Here is a 12,182-nt window from a genome sequence, read left to right on the forward strand (position 1 = left end):
AAGGCTCACACAGATTACGCTCTTATTTTTCCACATGATTGTTTACTGGGCTTTCAATTAATAGGAACATCCAAAACAAAAAGCCTACATAGAATCAGTGCAGAACCAGCTCTGGAGAAAACAGAGCGGAAAGAAAGAAAGAAAGGGGAATTCTAGTGGAATTATTTCAGTGAGCTGTAAAAGCAGGCAGAGCTTTGTTTTCAAAACTAAAATTGACCCTCTTGAGCTCCGACCATGATTTACTCCCTATTGGGCCCTTCTACTTGAAATTCTCCAGCCACAGCAGAAGAGGGATTTAGGATTCAAACAAGCTACAACTACAGCTGTGAGATTTCCTCAACTCTTCTCCTTTCAGAGAAATACGTCCCAATTTATAGAGAAAACACAGAAGGGTGTTTGTTTCTTTGTTTTGACCAAAGAACTTTATTTTAACAAATGTTTTTTAAAAATGGGTTTTCTACAGAGGAAAGTCATTTTACCACAATGACAAAGATTTAAGTTTTTTATGGGGCAACAGCGAAAAGAGGACTTAGATCAAAGGTTGCCCAAGTCTTTGTAGAAATTCCTGAGATATAAAAGCAGAAAAAAATCTGCATCCTTGATCTCATGCAGCCACTTGGAATTACTCATCCCAAATCAGAGTGGCCTGCCTGGGCAATTCAAATGGAATGCATAGCACCCAAACCACAAATCAGATTCAGCCTCCCCTTGCTCTACTCAGGAAGTGCCCTAGCTGGCCCACAGGAAGTAGTCACATCGTGCACGGGGATCCGAGGGTTTCCCCAGAGGCCGGGCACAGACAAAGAAGCGCCGTCCACAATTTGGCCCTTGTTTCTTCACTGTCCGCAACACACAGGGCTCCTTATGACCCTTGCAGCAAGGTGGGTGTGCAGGGCCTGGTAGCAGTGACTTCCACAACACAGACTGATTTTGCGTAGAGAGAAGTGTGTTTTTCTCACAATTCATAGCTGCCTTGCTGGTCACACCCTTGGAGGATGCTTTCTTTGGACTCTTGACAGGTGTCTGGATTACCCCTGAGACTTCCCCTACCCCACATTTATCAGATATCCTTTCAGCGCTCTCCATAGGAGGCTGTTTCCCAGAATTCTCTGCTGCCGCCCTCTGGACCACATTCAAAACTGACTGGCCCCTTCCACCATCCACAAGCTCAGCATCCAAGTTCCCAGCTTTGAAGAAGCTACGCAAATCCCCTTGCCCTTTCTGTGCTGGGCCAGTCCGCCTTTTCTTCAAATCCCCCAAGGCATCTGCTTTGTTCCGTTTCTGCCCCTTCTCAGGCAGTTGGGTCTGTTCCACTTTTACCAGAAACCGGCTGAGCTTCTGTTGGGTGCCAGCAAACTCAGGCAGGAATCGGGTGCAGAGCGGGGGACACCGTGGGGCAGCCAAGCAGGTACTTTTCAGCACAGCCTGGACAGGACAGTGGTCAGAGCCCAGTACCTCTGGCATGATCTGGGCATCAGTCAGTTCCAACAATGCCAGAGCACGGTCAGCCAGGATGTAGTCAATGCGGGTACCATAGTTCAGATGCCGGGATCCTGTTACGTTACACCAGCAAGTGTAGGCTTCATCCTGACTCGGGTTCAGAAGGCGGAAAGTATCAACAAAGAGATTCTCGTTCTCAGCATCTCTACCAGGCTCCCAGAGGAATCCGTCCAGCCAGCGGCGCCCAGAATGCTCCTGGAAGGATTCCTGCAGTCAGAAATAGAAGCATCAGGGATACATTGCTAGACCATCAGGCTAGTTTTATGAGATTAAAGTGCTTTCCATGTATCATCAAACGGGTGCAAGATTTTGATACCTGGACTTCAAAACATCTCACGTATGGTGGCTCTGGTTGCAAATGTGGCTGTATTTTAAGGTTTACAAGACCAGAGTTTCCATCGCCTTCCCAACTCAATATGGCAGGAAACTGTGCTGTTGGGTTTCAGTAATGATGGCCACAGGAGTCTCACGGGTTGCAAAAATAGGCCTGGAAAGCCATATGCAAGCCTGGAGCTATAAGTTGCCCTCCCCTGCTTTGTAATAACCTTGTACCAATGGTGAGGTTTCAACCGATGTAACAACCGGTTCGCTTTGCGCACACATGCCAAACCTGCGCTCCGCGCAAGCGCATTGCATTTCAAAACAGCTGAGGCGCAGCAATTCACTCTGCTGCGCTGCAATTCACTCTGCTGCGCCTATCAGCTGGGCTAAAAATGATCAAATATACCGGTAGGAAGGTATAGTGCAGGGGCGGTTGGGAGGGCCCAGCTGACGATCGGAGAGAACCGGTTCGCTCTCAGCTCACCATCGTTGTTACCGGTTCTCCCGAAGCGGGGCGAACCAGTAGAAACCCACCACTGCCTTGTATGACAGACCAGCATTATTTTATTTATTTACTGTATATCCCGATTCTATTACTTTTTTTTTGATAATTCAACATGGTAAATATTTTCCTATTTTCCCCACAACAACCAGCCCTTGAGGTGAGTTGGGCTGAGAAAGCAACTGGTCCAAAATCACCGAGCCGGCTTTCGTGTCTAAGGTGGGATTAGAACTCACAGCCTTCACTTACCAAGTCTCCTGGATCACAGTGATCGATGGGCCTGTGTGCAGTATTGATGTCTCCCAGGATGATCACATGGCTAGAGGAAGAGAGGAAACGTGCACAATCTTCAAGGTCAAAAACTGCAGCTCCATTTTAGAGACTGCTAGTACACATATAAAGCACAGCTGATGTCTTAGAAGCAGGCAGCTGCAGCATTGAGAAGTATCAGCAAGGAGAAATATGGTTCCAAGTACAAATAGTTTACTTTGGAGTAAAACACTGAACATCCACCTAAACCAAGTGACATCTTTAGTCTGTGTCATAAAGTGTCAGATTAGCAATGGTTTTCCTAGGCCTCAAATACATCTGTTTTTTAGCATTTCTTCACCCGGCATTTCGGTTTCTGAAGATAAAAAACTAAACATGAAACTTTTTCATTTACAAAGCATGCCATGACCTCCACTCCCTCAACTTGAATAACTACACACAGACCAAAAACATATCTGGCTAAACAAGCAAACAAATATATCTGAAAGAGCTCCAACATGTTTCCCAAGTTCTTAACAAAACACTCCAAGCAAACCTCCCCAGAATTTTGTTCCACCTAGCCACCAACCTTCCTTCACACACACACGATAGTGCTCAGTGCGCAACACACAAAAATAGTTTTTGCTCCAGAATTTCCTTAAAAAGTAGGCGATTTGCTCACACCGCTGAAATCTCAGGATCTACAAATCCGAACAATCAGTAATGCATGAATCCCACAGAGTTGCGTAAGATTCAGAACAGATCTGGGATAAATAGGCTTTGTCTTGAATTTTATACTCATATAATATGTATTTTACTAGGACGCGGTGACCCAGTGGCTAAGACCGGTAGTTCAGCGATTAGAATCCATAGTGCTGCGTAACGGGGTGAGCTCCCCTGCCAACCTAGCAGTTCGAAAGCACGTAAAAAATGCAAGTAGAAAAATAGGGACCACTTTGGTGGGAAGGTAACAGTGTTCCGTGCGCCTTTGGCGTTGAGTCATGCCGGCCACATGACCATGGAGACGTCTTCGGACAGTGCTGACTCTTCAGCTCTGAAATGGAGATGAGCACTGCCCCCTAGAATTGTGAACGACTAGCACATATGTGTGAGGGGAACTTTTACCTTAATATGTATTTTGCCCAATTTATTCAGTCAAAAAAAAAAAAAAGCAGCTTGAATGCCACTTTAAAAAAGAAAGAAGTCAAAGGGATATTACAGGACTTACAAATAGGAACAAGTATTTATTAGATACTCTTAGTTTTAGCAAACGTTACAGTTTCTCTGCAAAATAGTTCAATAGTTTTCCTCTCACTGCAGAAAGCAGAAAGAATATTGCTTAGCCTAGCTCAATGCAATAATAATAACAGCTGAATCAAGGATTTCACAGCATACCTACCCTCCAGCTCTAAGAAGAGCTTCAGCCCGGGCTTGCAAGAGGCGGTAGAATTGCAACTTGAAGTCTCCACGTTCTGGCTTTTCAGGGTCAGCGCGAGGGCAATACACGTTGATGACAGTCAGCACAGTTTCCTGCTGTTCTGAAGTGCTACAACACAGAGAACGTGTAGAGTTCAGTGTTATCCCCCCCTCTCCATGCCATCCAATAATGCTCAGCCAACCGCACCTATTATGAAGAATCCAACCATTTTCAGCCCATATTCCAACCCCACTTTCTGCTACTGGAGGATATTTCAAAAGGAGTAAAATTTAGCATTTATACACCTCTTTTATGGAGCTTCACAACTTAAATTCAAGCATCCTGCTGATCCAATCCCCCAGACATTCTATTTTCAAAGGGTCGATTGGGAAGTCCTCAGAAAAGATGTCCCCAACACATGGCAATGACTGTATTGATCCTCTTCTCTTTTTGTTTTAAGCCACTATTACATAAACAGGAGGCATTCTGATTAGGCGACCCTGTCAATTGAATAATTACGATGATAATGTTATATAGGTTTCAGCCAGTTTGGTCTAGTAGTTAAGGTACCAGGAAACTGTGACTTCCAGTCCTGCCTTAAGCATGAAATCCAGCTGGGTGACTTTGGGCCAGTCATTCTCTCTCAGCCCAAGTCACCACACAGGGTTGTTATTGGAAAGAAAATAGGAGGGGGAAGGAATATTGCATGTTTTCACCCCCTGAGTTGTTTATAAAAATAATAAAGGCGGGATATAAACAAAATAAATATGTTTGTCATATGTCATATAGATGTTGATGTACTTGTCTGGGTTGTTATTTATTTCCCGTAATATATTTCTATGTATTTTGTCAAATTTACATTCTTTTTTGTGAGCTGCCCAGTCAGCCTGAAGTCAAGTGGCAGGAATGTTGAAGTAAGTAAATAAATAAATATCACTATTATTATAAATGATGTCATTGCAACCACTTCTTTCCACTGGCGCTCCCCAGCAAAAAAAGTATTGCAAATCAAGTTGCCTTTGAAACTGAAGATAAAATGTTATTATACAGTAATTACAGTAGCTGGAACAGCCTTAATCTCCACGAATAGATCTCTAATTCTTCTACTATGAGCAACATATAGGCTCATTCCAATGGGTTAATTATAGCTTTGGCAAAGCAGATTTGCTTGTCTCTGCCTTCAATGCCCATATAAAAGAATTCAGCACTTTTAACCAAATCATATCTGGAGAGATGGGAGCCATTTACTTTGCACATGTATTGTTGAATTTATTTTTATTTTTATTTTTTATTTTTATTTTTTTATTTGCATTTATATCCCGCCCTTCTCCAAAGACTCAGGGCGGCTTACACTATGTCAGGCAATAGTCTTCATCCATTTTGTATACTATATACAAAGTCAACTTATTGCCCCCCAACAATCTGGGTCCTCATTTTACCTATCTTATAAAGGATGGAAGGCTGAGTCAACCTTGTTTAGATTGTTTAGTTTAGATTGGTGTCAGGAGTTTCTGAGTTCATGTTCACATTTTGTTGGGCTTCCACATTTATCTGTAAGATAAAGGTAAAGGTTTCCCTCGCACATACATGCTAGTTGTTGCCGACTCTAGGGGGCGGTGCTCATCTCTATTTCAAAGCCAAAGAGCCAGCGCTGTCCGAAGACGTCTCCATGGTCATGTGGCCGGCATGACTAAACGTCAAAGGTGCACAGAACGCTGTTACCTTCCCACCAAAGGTGGTTCCTATTTTTCTACTTGCATTTTTTATGCCCTTTCAAACTGCTAGGTTGGCAGAAGCTGGGACAAGTAACAGAAGCTCATCCTGTTATGCCGCACTAGGGATTCAAACCGCTGCTGACCTTTTGATCAACAAGCTCAGTGTCTTAGCCACTGAGTTACCGCAACCCTCGGCACATTTATCTGTAAAACCTGTTAAATTCTGGGATTAACCAGACATTCTATAACCAGGTTGCATACCTCCAACTGACTCTCTGCTACCGTCTAGCGGCTATCTGAATTTGTGCAGGATGTTTATAGCCTAGAACTAACTCCCAAATGCCTGGTTTATCATTAAGGGCTATACAGTGATCCAAATCAAACTGAAAAAAATGATTCAGACGATGCGTGAGCGTACTTATCATTCCTGTCGGCACTTCCTAAAATCAAGCACATCTTTTTTTGAGGGGGGGATTCCCCTATAGTCTTGCTGTGTGAGCCCAGAAAAAGTTAGCCTTTTAAAGCAGTCACCAATAGATGCCACAGGAAGACTCCTACGTGCTCCAAACCTTCTCTTCCCCTTCGAATCCAGCTCACAACACCGCCTTATTAATTACTTCTCTGTTCATCTCCATATCAGATGAGTTGTCAGCTTCCAGGAAACTTGCTAACTTAACATCAAGAGCAGGTACTCCTTCCCCCGCCTTTGTGATTGCTATCTTTACCATATGCGGTGACGGGTTATCACTGCCCGGCCTTCACTATCCAGGGCCTTGAGCTCATCAACTGTGAAGTCCTCTGTGTTTCCATAACAACCGACTGCTCCACTGTGCTTGGTAAAGAGTCCAGACAAGCCCTCCTCAGCTGCTTCTGGGGTGGCACTTGCCTTACAGAAGGTTGCAACGCCTAGAAATGCAGGAGATTCAAAAGGTCATCTTCCATCTGAAAGGGCAAAAAGGCTATCTACTTAAATCACAGGCCCAACATTTTCACTAACTGCAGAAATCCTGAATAGCAACCTATATGCGCAGAGCTATAATGCAGCCTTCCCAGGTTTTAGAGTGGCCTTTGATTTAGTTTCCCAGCGTAATCTTTGGCATAAGCGTCAAACTTCTTTATAAAAAAGAAGCCTCTTCTGTTTATCTATTACTTATATGATAAGGGCCAGGTGCAGCCCCCAGGGACATTTAAACCAGGAGATTCCTGCTAAGAGCATGGATTTATTCTGGCACCATCATTATTTAGTTATTACATCAATCCTTTAATTGTCATGATGAGCAACTCCTAACAACCCACCAAAATAAAAGACAAGCATGTAACAATCCTATTATAATCTGACACAGTAAATTGGAAACAGCATGAAAAAAACAAGACTTCCAAAAGATCGCTAAGCTTAAGTTTCCACCATAAATTGGTATGCTAAGGGATGTCAATGAACAAACAGTAGCTAAAAGATGAAAGAATATACTAAAATATTGTACAGTAGAGATGTCAACATCCAAGATACCTTAGCTTAGAACAGTGGTTCCCAAAGTGGCCAGTACCGCCCCCTGGGGGGCGGTGGGATGACTTATGGGGCGATAAGAGGCAAGCGGGGCGGCGGCGGCAGCGGGGGGCGGGGGGCTAAGAGGCAAGGGGAGTGGCAGAGGAGTGCTGGAGGTAGATCCCTTGCAGCCTTGCCCTGCCCCTTGCCCCTCCCCACCATTATTTATTGGCCTCGCAGCACACCGAACCGTTTGTTAAATTGCTGGCTTGCCCACCCCTCGGCCCGCCCCTCCCCACCACTATTTATTGGCCTCACTCGCAGTGTTGCACAGCTTGCCTTAGTGACACACCGAGGCATAGCTACAGTTATTCTTTGGCGCCTTGACCACGTGGCCCAGCCTGCTTTCCTACTTTTGCAGCAGCCTCCCACTCTGCTCCCGAACGCCCACCTCAGATTGCCCCCGACTGCTCCAGCAGCAAAACAGGCAAGTACAGCAGAGTGCTGCCCTCGGGGAAGGGGGCTGGGAAAGGTGGTCGATCTGTGCCCACCTGGCTGCGGCTTACCCCTATCCGAGCACCTTGCTAGTGGCTGGCAGCCACATGGCTAGCGAGGTGCTTGGATGGGGTGGCCAGAGGCCACGAGCCAGTAGCTACCCCATCCAAGCACCTCACTAGCCACCCCATCCAAGCGCCTCGCTAGCCATCCCATCCAAACACCTCGCTAGCCACGCGGCCACCAGCCACTAGCAAGGTGCTTGGATGGGGGTAGACCGTGATTGGTGGCCATGTGGCTAGCGAGGCACTTGGATGGAGTAGTCAGTGGCTAGTGGCTAGTGGCTGCTGGCTACCCCATCCAAGCGCCTCGGCCTTCTGCCGACCTGGCAGGACTGTCCTGCAGCTGCCTTCCACCCGTGTGGCGCCAGCCTACGCTACCCCATCCAGTCACTGGGGGAAGACACACAACTTTTCTCTGTCCCAGAACACTGGCTGGCCCGGCTGCAGCCGATGCTCCGCGTCGTAATGGGCTCCAGGAGGAGGAAGAGGGACGCCCTCTGCCCCATTGTGAAGCTCAGTAAGAGCAGCCAGAGCCAGCCGCAGGCACAGTCAGGCGGGCGCATGCGCAGTGAGGCGCAAGTCGAAGGTGCCATGTCCAGACCGAGGGGCAACCCAATGGTGCGGTAGGTACGCCGCCGCTGCTGCCACCACCACCGCCCGGGTCAGAGAGGGAGAAAAAGAGTGAGAGAAGGAGGAGGGATACTGTCTGCCCATTGTGAAGTGTAGTTAGAGCAGCCAGAGCCGGCTGCAGAAGTAGTTGGGCGGGTGCACATGCAGTGGGGCGCAGGCCTAAGGTGCCGCCTCCAGGCCGACGAGCGACCCAATGGTGCGGTAGGTACGCTGTGGCCACCACTGCCCAGGCAGGAGAGGAAGAAAGAGAGATGAGGGGGAGAAAGAGAGATGAGGGAGAGAAAGGGGGGGGAGAGAGATGGAGAAAAAGAGAAAGAGGGAAGAAAGAGAGATGAAGGAGAGAAAGAGAGATGGGGGAGAGTTGCCCACACCCACCTAGTCACATGACCACTTAGCCACGGCCACATAACCTGCAAACCACTATTCCAAACAATGCTATTTATAGGGGGTGGGGGGCACTGAGGATGAGTTTGTAGCACCAAGGGGCCGGTGGACTGAAAAAGTTTGGGAACCACTGGCTTAGAAGATATGATCTATTTACAAGAACCTGTAGTACTAGAAGATGAAGTTAGTTCAACACTCCAATCCTTACCAAGTTGGAAAAATACAAGAACTGATGGAATACCCATTAAAATATAGCAAGCAACGGAAGTTTTTAACCAAATTATGCCGACAAAACTGGAGAATGATAGAGTGGCCATTAGGTTAGAAGAGACCAATCTACATTCCAATGCCAAAAAGGACAGTATATGCAAGAAAGTGTGCAAACCGCAATACAATTTCACATGTCAACAAAACAACACAGAACACAGATTAGAACGCTAAATTGAAAAAAAAATATGCCACATGTTCAAGCTGGCTTTAGAAACATGAGATATTTTCAGCCATACCTTTGAATCATACTTATTTCTTTACTCAGAGAATGGCACTGTTTAAGACACAGCAACAAGAATCAATTGAGAAACTATTAATCCAGGAATCAACTGGACTTGTCAGGATTGCTAACCCGTCAGTACCTGAATAGCCACTGCGAGTGCGACTGAAACTGAAGTAGGAGCTATAGCCCTCCACTACAGCCAATGGTTCCTCCAAAAGGTCACCTGAGAACAAAGCAGAATTTTAGTGAGGAAAAAGATCAGCCCGGAGCAGCTTTTCCCAGCTTAGTGTTCCCAGCACGGTTGAACTTCTCTTCCAGCCAGCAAGCTTTAGATACAAACTATAGTACACATACACACATACACACACACCTTTTCTTTCCCAGTTTTTAAAAAGGGAATATTTCCAGCATGCTAAAAAGAATCCTAGATTAATGCAGTGTATGGTCAACCAACGTCTGGCTTAAAGCTCAACATGGAAAAAAGTATTTTTAAAGCATCTAATGTTCAATTGTGCAAAATTTCTCACTGTTTGAAATCCCAGGGTCCCATTACGGTTTAAGGACTGAAATGACTGGTTTGCCTCAGTGATACATAGGCACCCATTCTCATGTTCAGCAAACATATAGATGAGACGTACATCAGGCTACTTCACTAAAACTAGAATTTTCTTGATTCCATTTCAATATTGTGGCTGCTACAGTTTTCTTTTACCTAAAAAGTTTAGTCAACACTGAGGTACCGTGAGAAAACAACAGCACCTCCATTTCGCCCTCATGTTCATCTGTTTTAGTCCTAGGGCAAATTTCACACTTTCCCAAGGGGAAATTAACTGCAATAAATGTACCTTATATATCCAAATAGTCAGGCTGAAATATGTGACTCCCTTTATTCTTATTTATGGATGTAAAGGGGCCTGATGATGATCAAGTACATCAAGTCAGTGTTAACTTTTAATAAAAAAAATAGATTTTCTCCAAGATGATGTGCCCGCCACCTGGCCTTTTGTGTTTTTCAGTGGTGCACTCATTGCTGTTATAATCAAGTCTATCCATCCACCTTGTTGCTAGTGATCCTCTTTTAATTTTCTTTTCATCCTCCCCAACATTATATATCCAGAAATATCGACATTTTTAACAATTCATTCTATTACTCTCATAATCAGTTTAAGATATCCTGATAAGGAAAGTATATTTAGGAATTTTACTTTTTGGTAACTACACAAGGCACTTTCAACATGTTCTTGCTTTTGAGTAGAAGACAAGCAGGAGGAGGCAAGATTATCTAAACTTGCAACATTATCAATTACTACGGTACTACTACAAAATTACTACTGTACACACCATGGACAGGGACTTACAATCTTATATTTCCTTAAAGACACAGCCTCATTTATTGCATACATAAAGTTCCCATTTCATTTTTTAAAATTCTCCTTTGCTTGTTTAAAATGTACCCACTGAAGATGAATACTAAGAGGTCTCTACACACTTGTTCTTTTCGGGTTTTTCCAAAGGTGTGCAGTTGACCAAAGGAAGGGGGAATGGAGGATATATTAGTCAAATTCATTTTTCTAAAATCTATTTTTATTAATATGCAAACAGTAAATACAAATCACATAGAAAAGGAAAAGTAGCTACTGATATACAAAGAGGAAAAACAACAAATTTTAGGAAACTACTAGATTGCAAGTTATATTTTCCCCTCCCATTGTACTTCAAATGATAGTTTCAATCAATATATTTATAAGCGTTAGGAATTATTCCTGAATTTCATTACGTTTCTGATTTCTATTACCAAATCTGTGGTTTTGATCCAGCAACACCAAATCTGAATTAGCCAAACAAATCTAAGGTTTGGGGATTGGGGCTGGAAAGTTAGCTACTCTGTCTGCCATCTCCAATTTCCAATTAGTTAGTCCTTGAGTTACAATCACAATTGAGCCCAACATTTATGTTGGTAAGTAAGAAATTTGTTGAGTGAGTTTTGCCCCATTTTACTTTTCTTGCCGCAGTTGTTAAAAACGAATCACTGCAGTTGTTAAGTTAGTAACATGGTTGTTAAGTGAATCTGGCTTCCCCATTGACTTTGCTTGTTAGAAGATTGCAAAAGGGAGTCACACCGACCCCGGGACACTGCAACCATCATAAATGTGAATCAGTCGTCAAGCATCCAAATGTAAATCACATGACCATGGGGATGCTGCAACAGTCGTTAAGTGTGAAAAACGGTCTTTAACTCCCTTTTTTTTCAATGCCGTTGTAACTTCAAACAAACTGTTGTATGTCGAGGACTACCTGTACTGACCACGGTGTCTGAAGCTGACCCATTTGGGGCAGCCTCTCCTTCTCTCCAGATTCTTATATACTTCGATTTTCGATAGGAGGGTTGCTAGCCCCATCCCGCCAGACAGCAAGTGGTCAAAGCTGCAAATAAAAAACCCTAAAGAAAAATAAGGGGAAACCGCCCCCCTTTGCCAGTTTCAACCCCGGTTTTGCATTTTAACACTTGTCCAGCTGTGCCTTGCATTGATGCACGTGCGGGTGCTGGGACTCACGGGTTATCTTAGTCTCCTGCAAGCAAATAAGATCCGCTCCCAAAGAATCCAGGAGCTGCCTCAACCCCGCCGACCCAGCTCCTGCCCGGAGCCCGTTCACGTTCCATGTCACCAGCCTCATCCCAGCTAATGATGGGGCGGCTCGAACCCAGGCAGAGAAGGCAAACGCCCCCCCACCGAACGTCACTTCCTGCCGCCAAGCAAGAGAGTTTTCTTTTTTAAAATAAAATGGGCGTTCACTTCCGGTTCTATTTAGAATTAGTGATCTGCGGGGCGGAAGTAGAAGGGATGTAGGGGAACAGTTGGGTGTGCTATTTCGAACAGATAATGCACTCATATGTTTTTTTAAAGGGGGGGTATCTGCAAGAGAGGATTC

At 44.8% G+C, this 12,182-nt stretch overlaps 1 protein-coding gene across 1 annotated transcript; it reads right to left on the reverse strand.

Moving 5' to 3' along the window:
- Window positions 1–69: 69 nt before the first annotated feature.
- On the reverse strand, window positions 70–11,948 carry APEX2 (apurinic/apyrimidinic endodeoxyribonuclease 2). The gene is made up of 6 exons (XM_058172787.1): window positions 11,807–11,948; window positions 9,391–9,474; window positions 6,430–6,610; window positions 3,972–4,118; window positions 2,573–2,642; window positions 70–1,707 (listed from the first exon to the last, which is right to left on the reverse strand). Exons 1-6 carry the CDS (start codon window positions 11,925–11,927, stop codon window positions 730–732), a joined length of 1,581 nt encoding a protein of 526 aa, XP_058028770.1. The 5' UTR covers window positions 11,928–11,948; the 3' UTR covers window positions 70–729.
- Window positions 11,949–12,182: the final 234 nt, after the last annotated feature.

This window comes from Ahaetulla prasina, chromosome 2 (genome assembly GCF_028640845.1).
Source record: "Ahaetulla prasina isolate Xishuangbanna chromosome 2, ASM2864084v1, whole genome shotgun sequence".
In the NCBI taxonomy this organism is placed as follows: domain Eukaryota; kingdom Metazoa; phylum Chordata; class Lepidosauria; order Squamata; family Colubridae; genus Ahaetulla; species Ahaetulla prasina.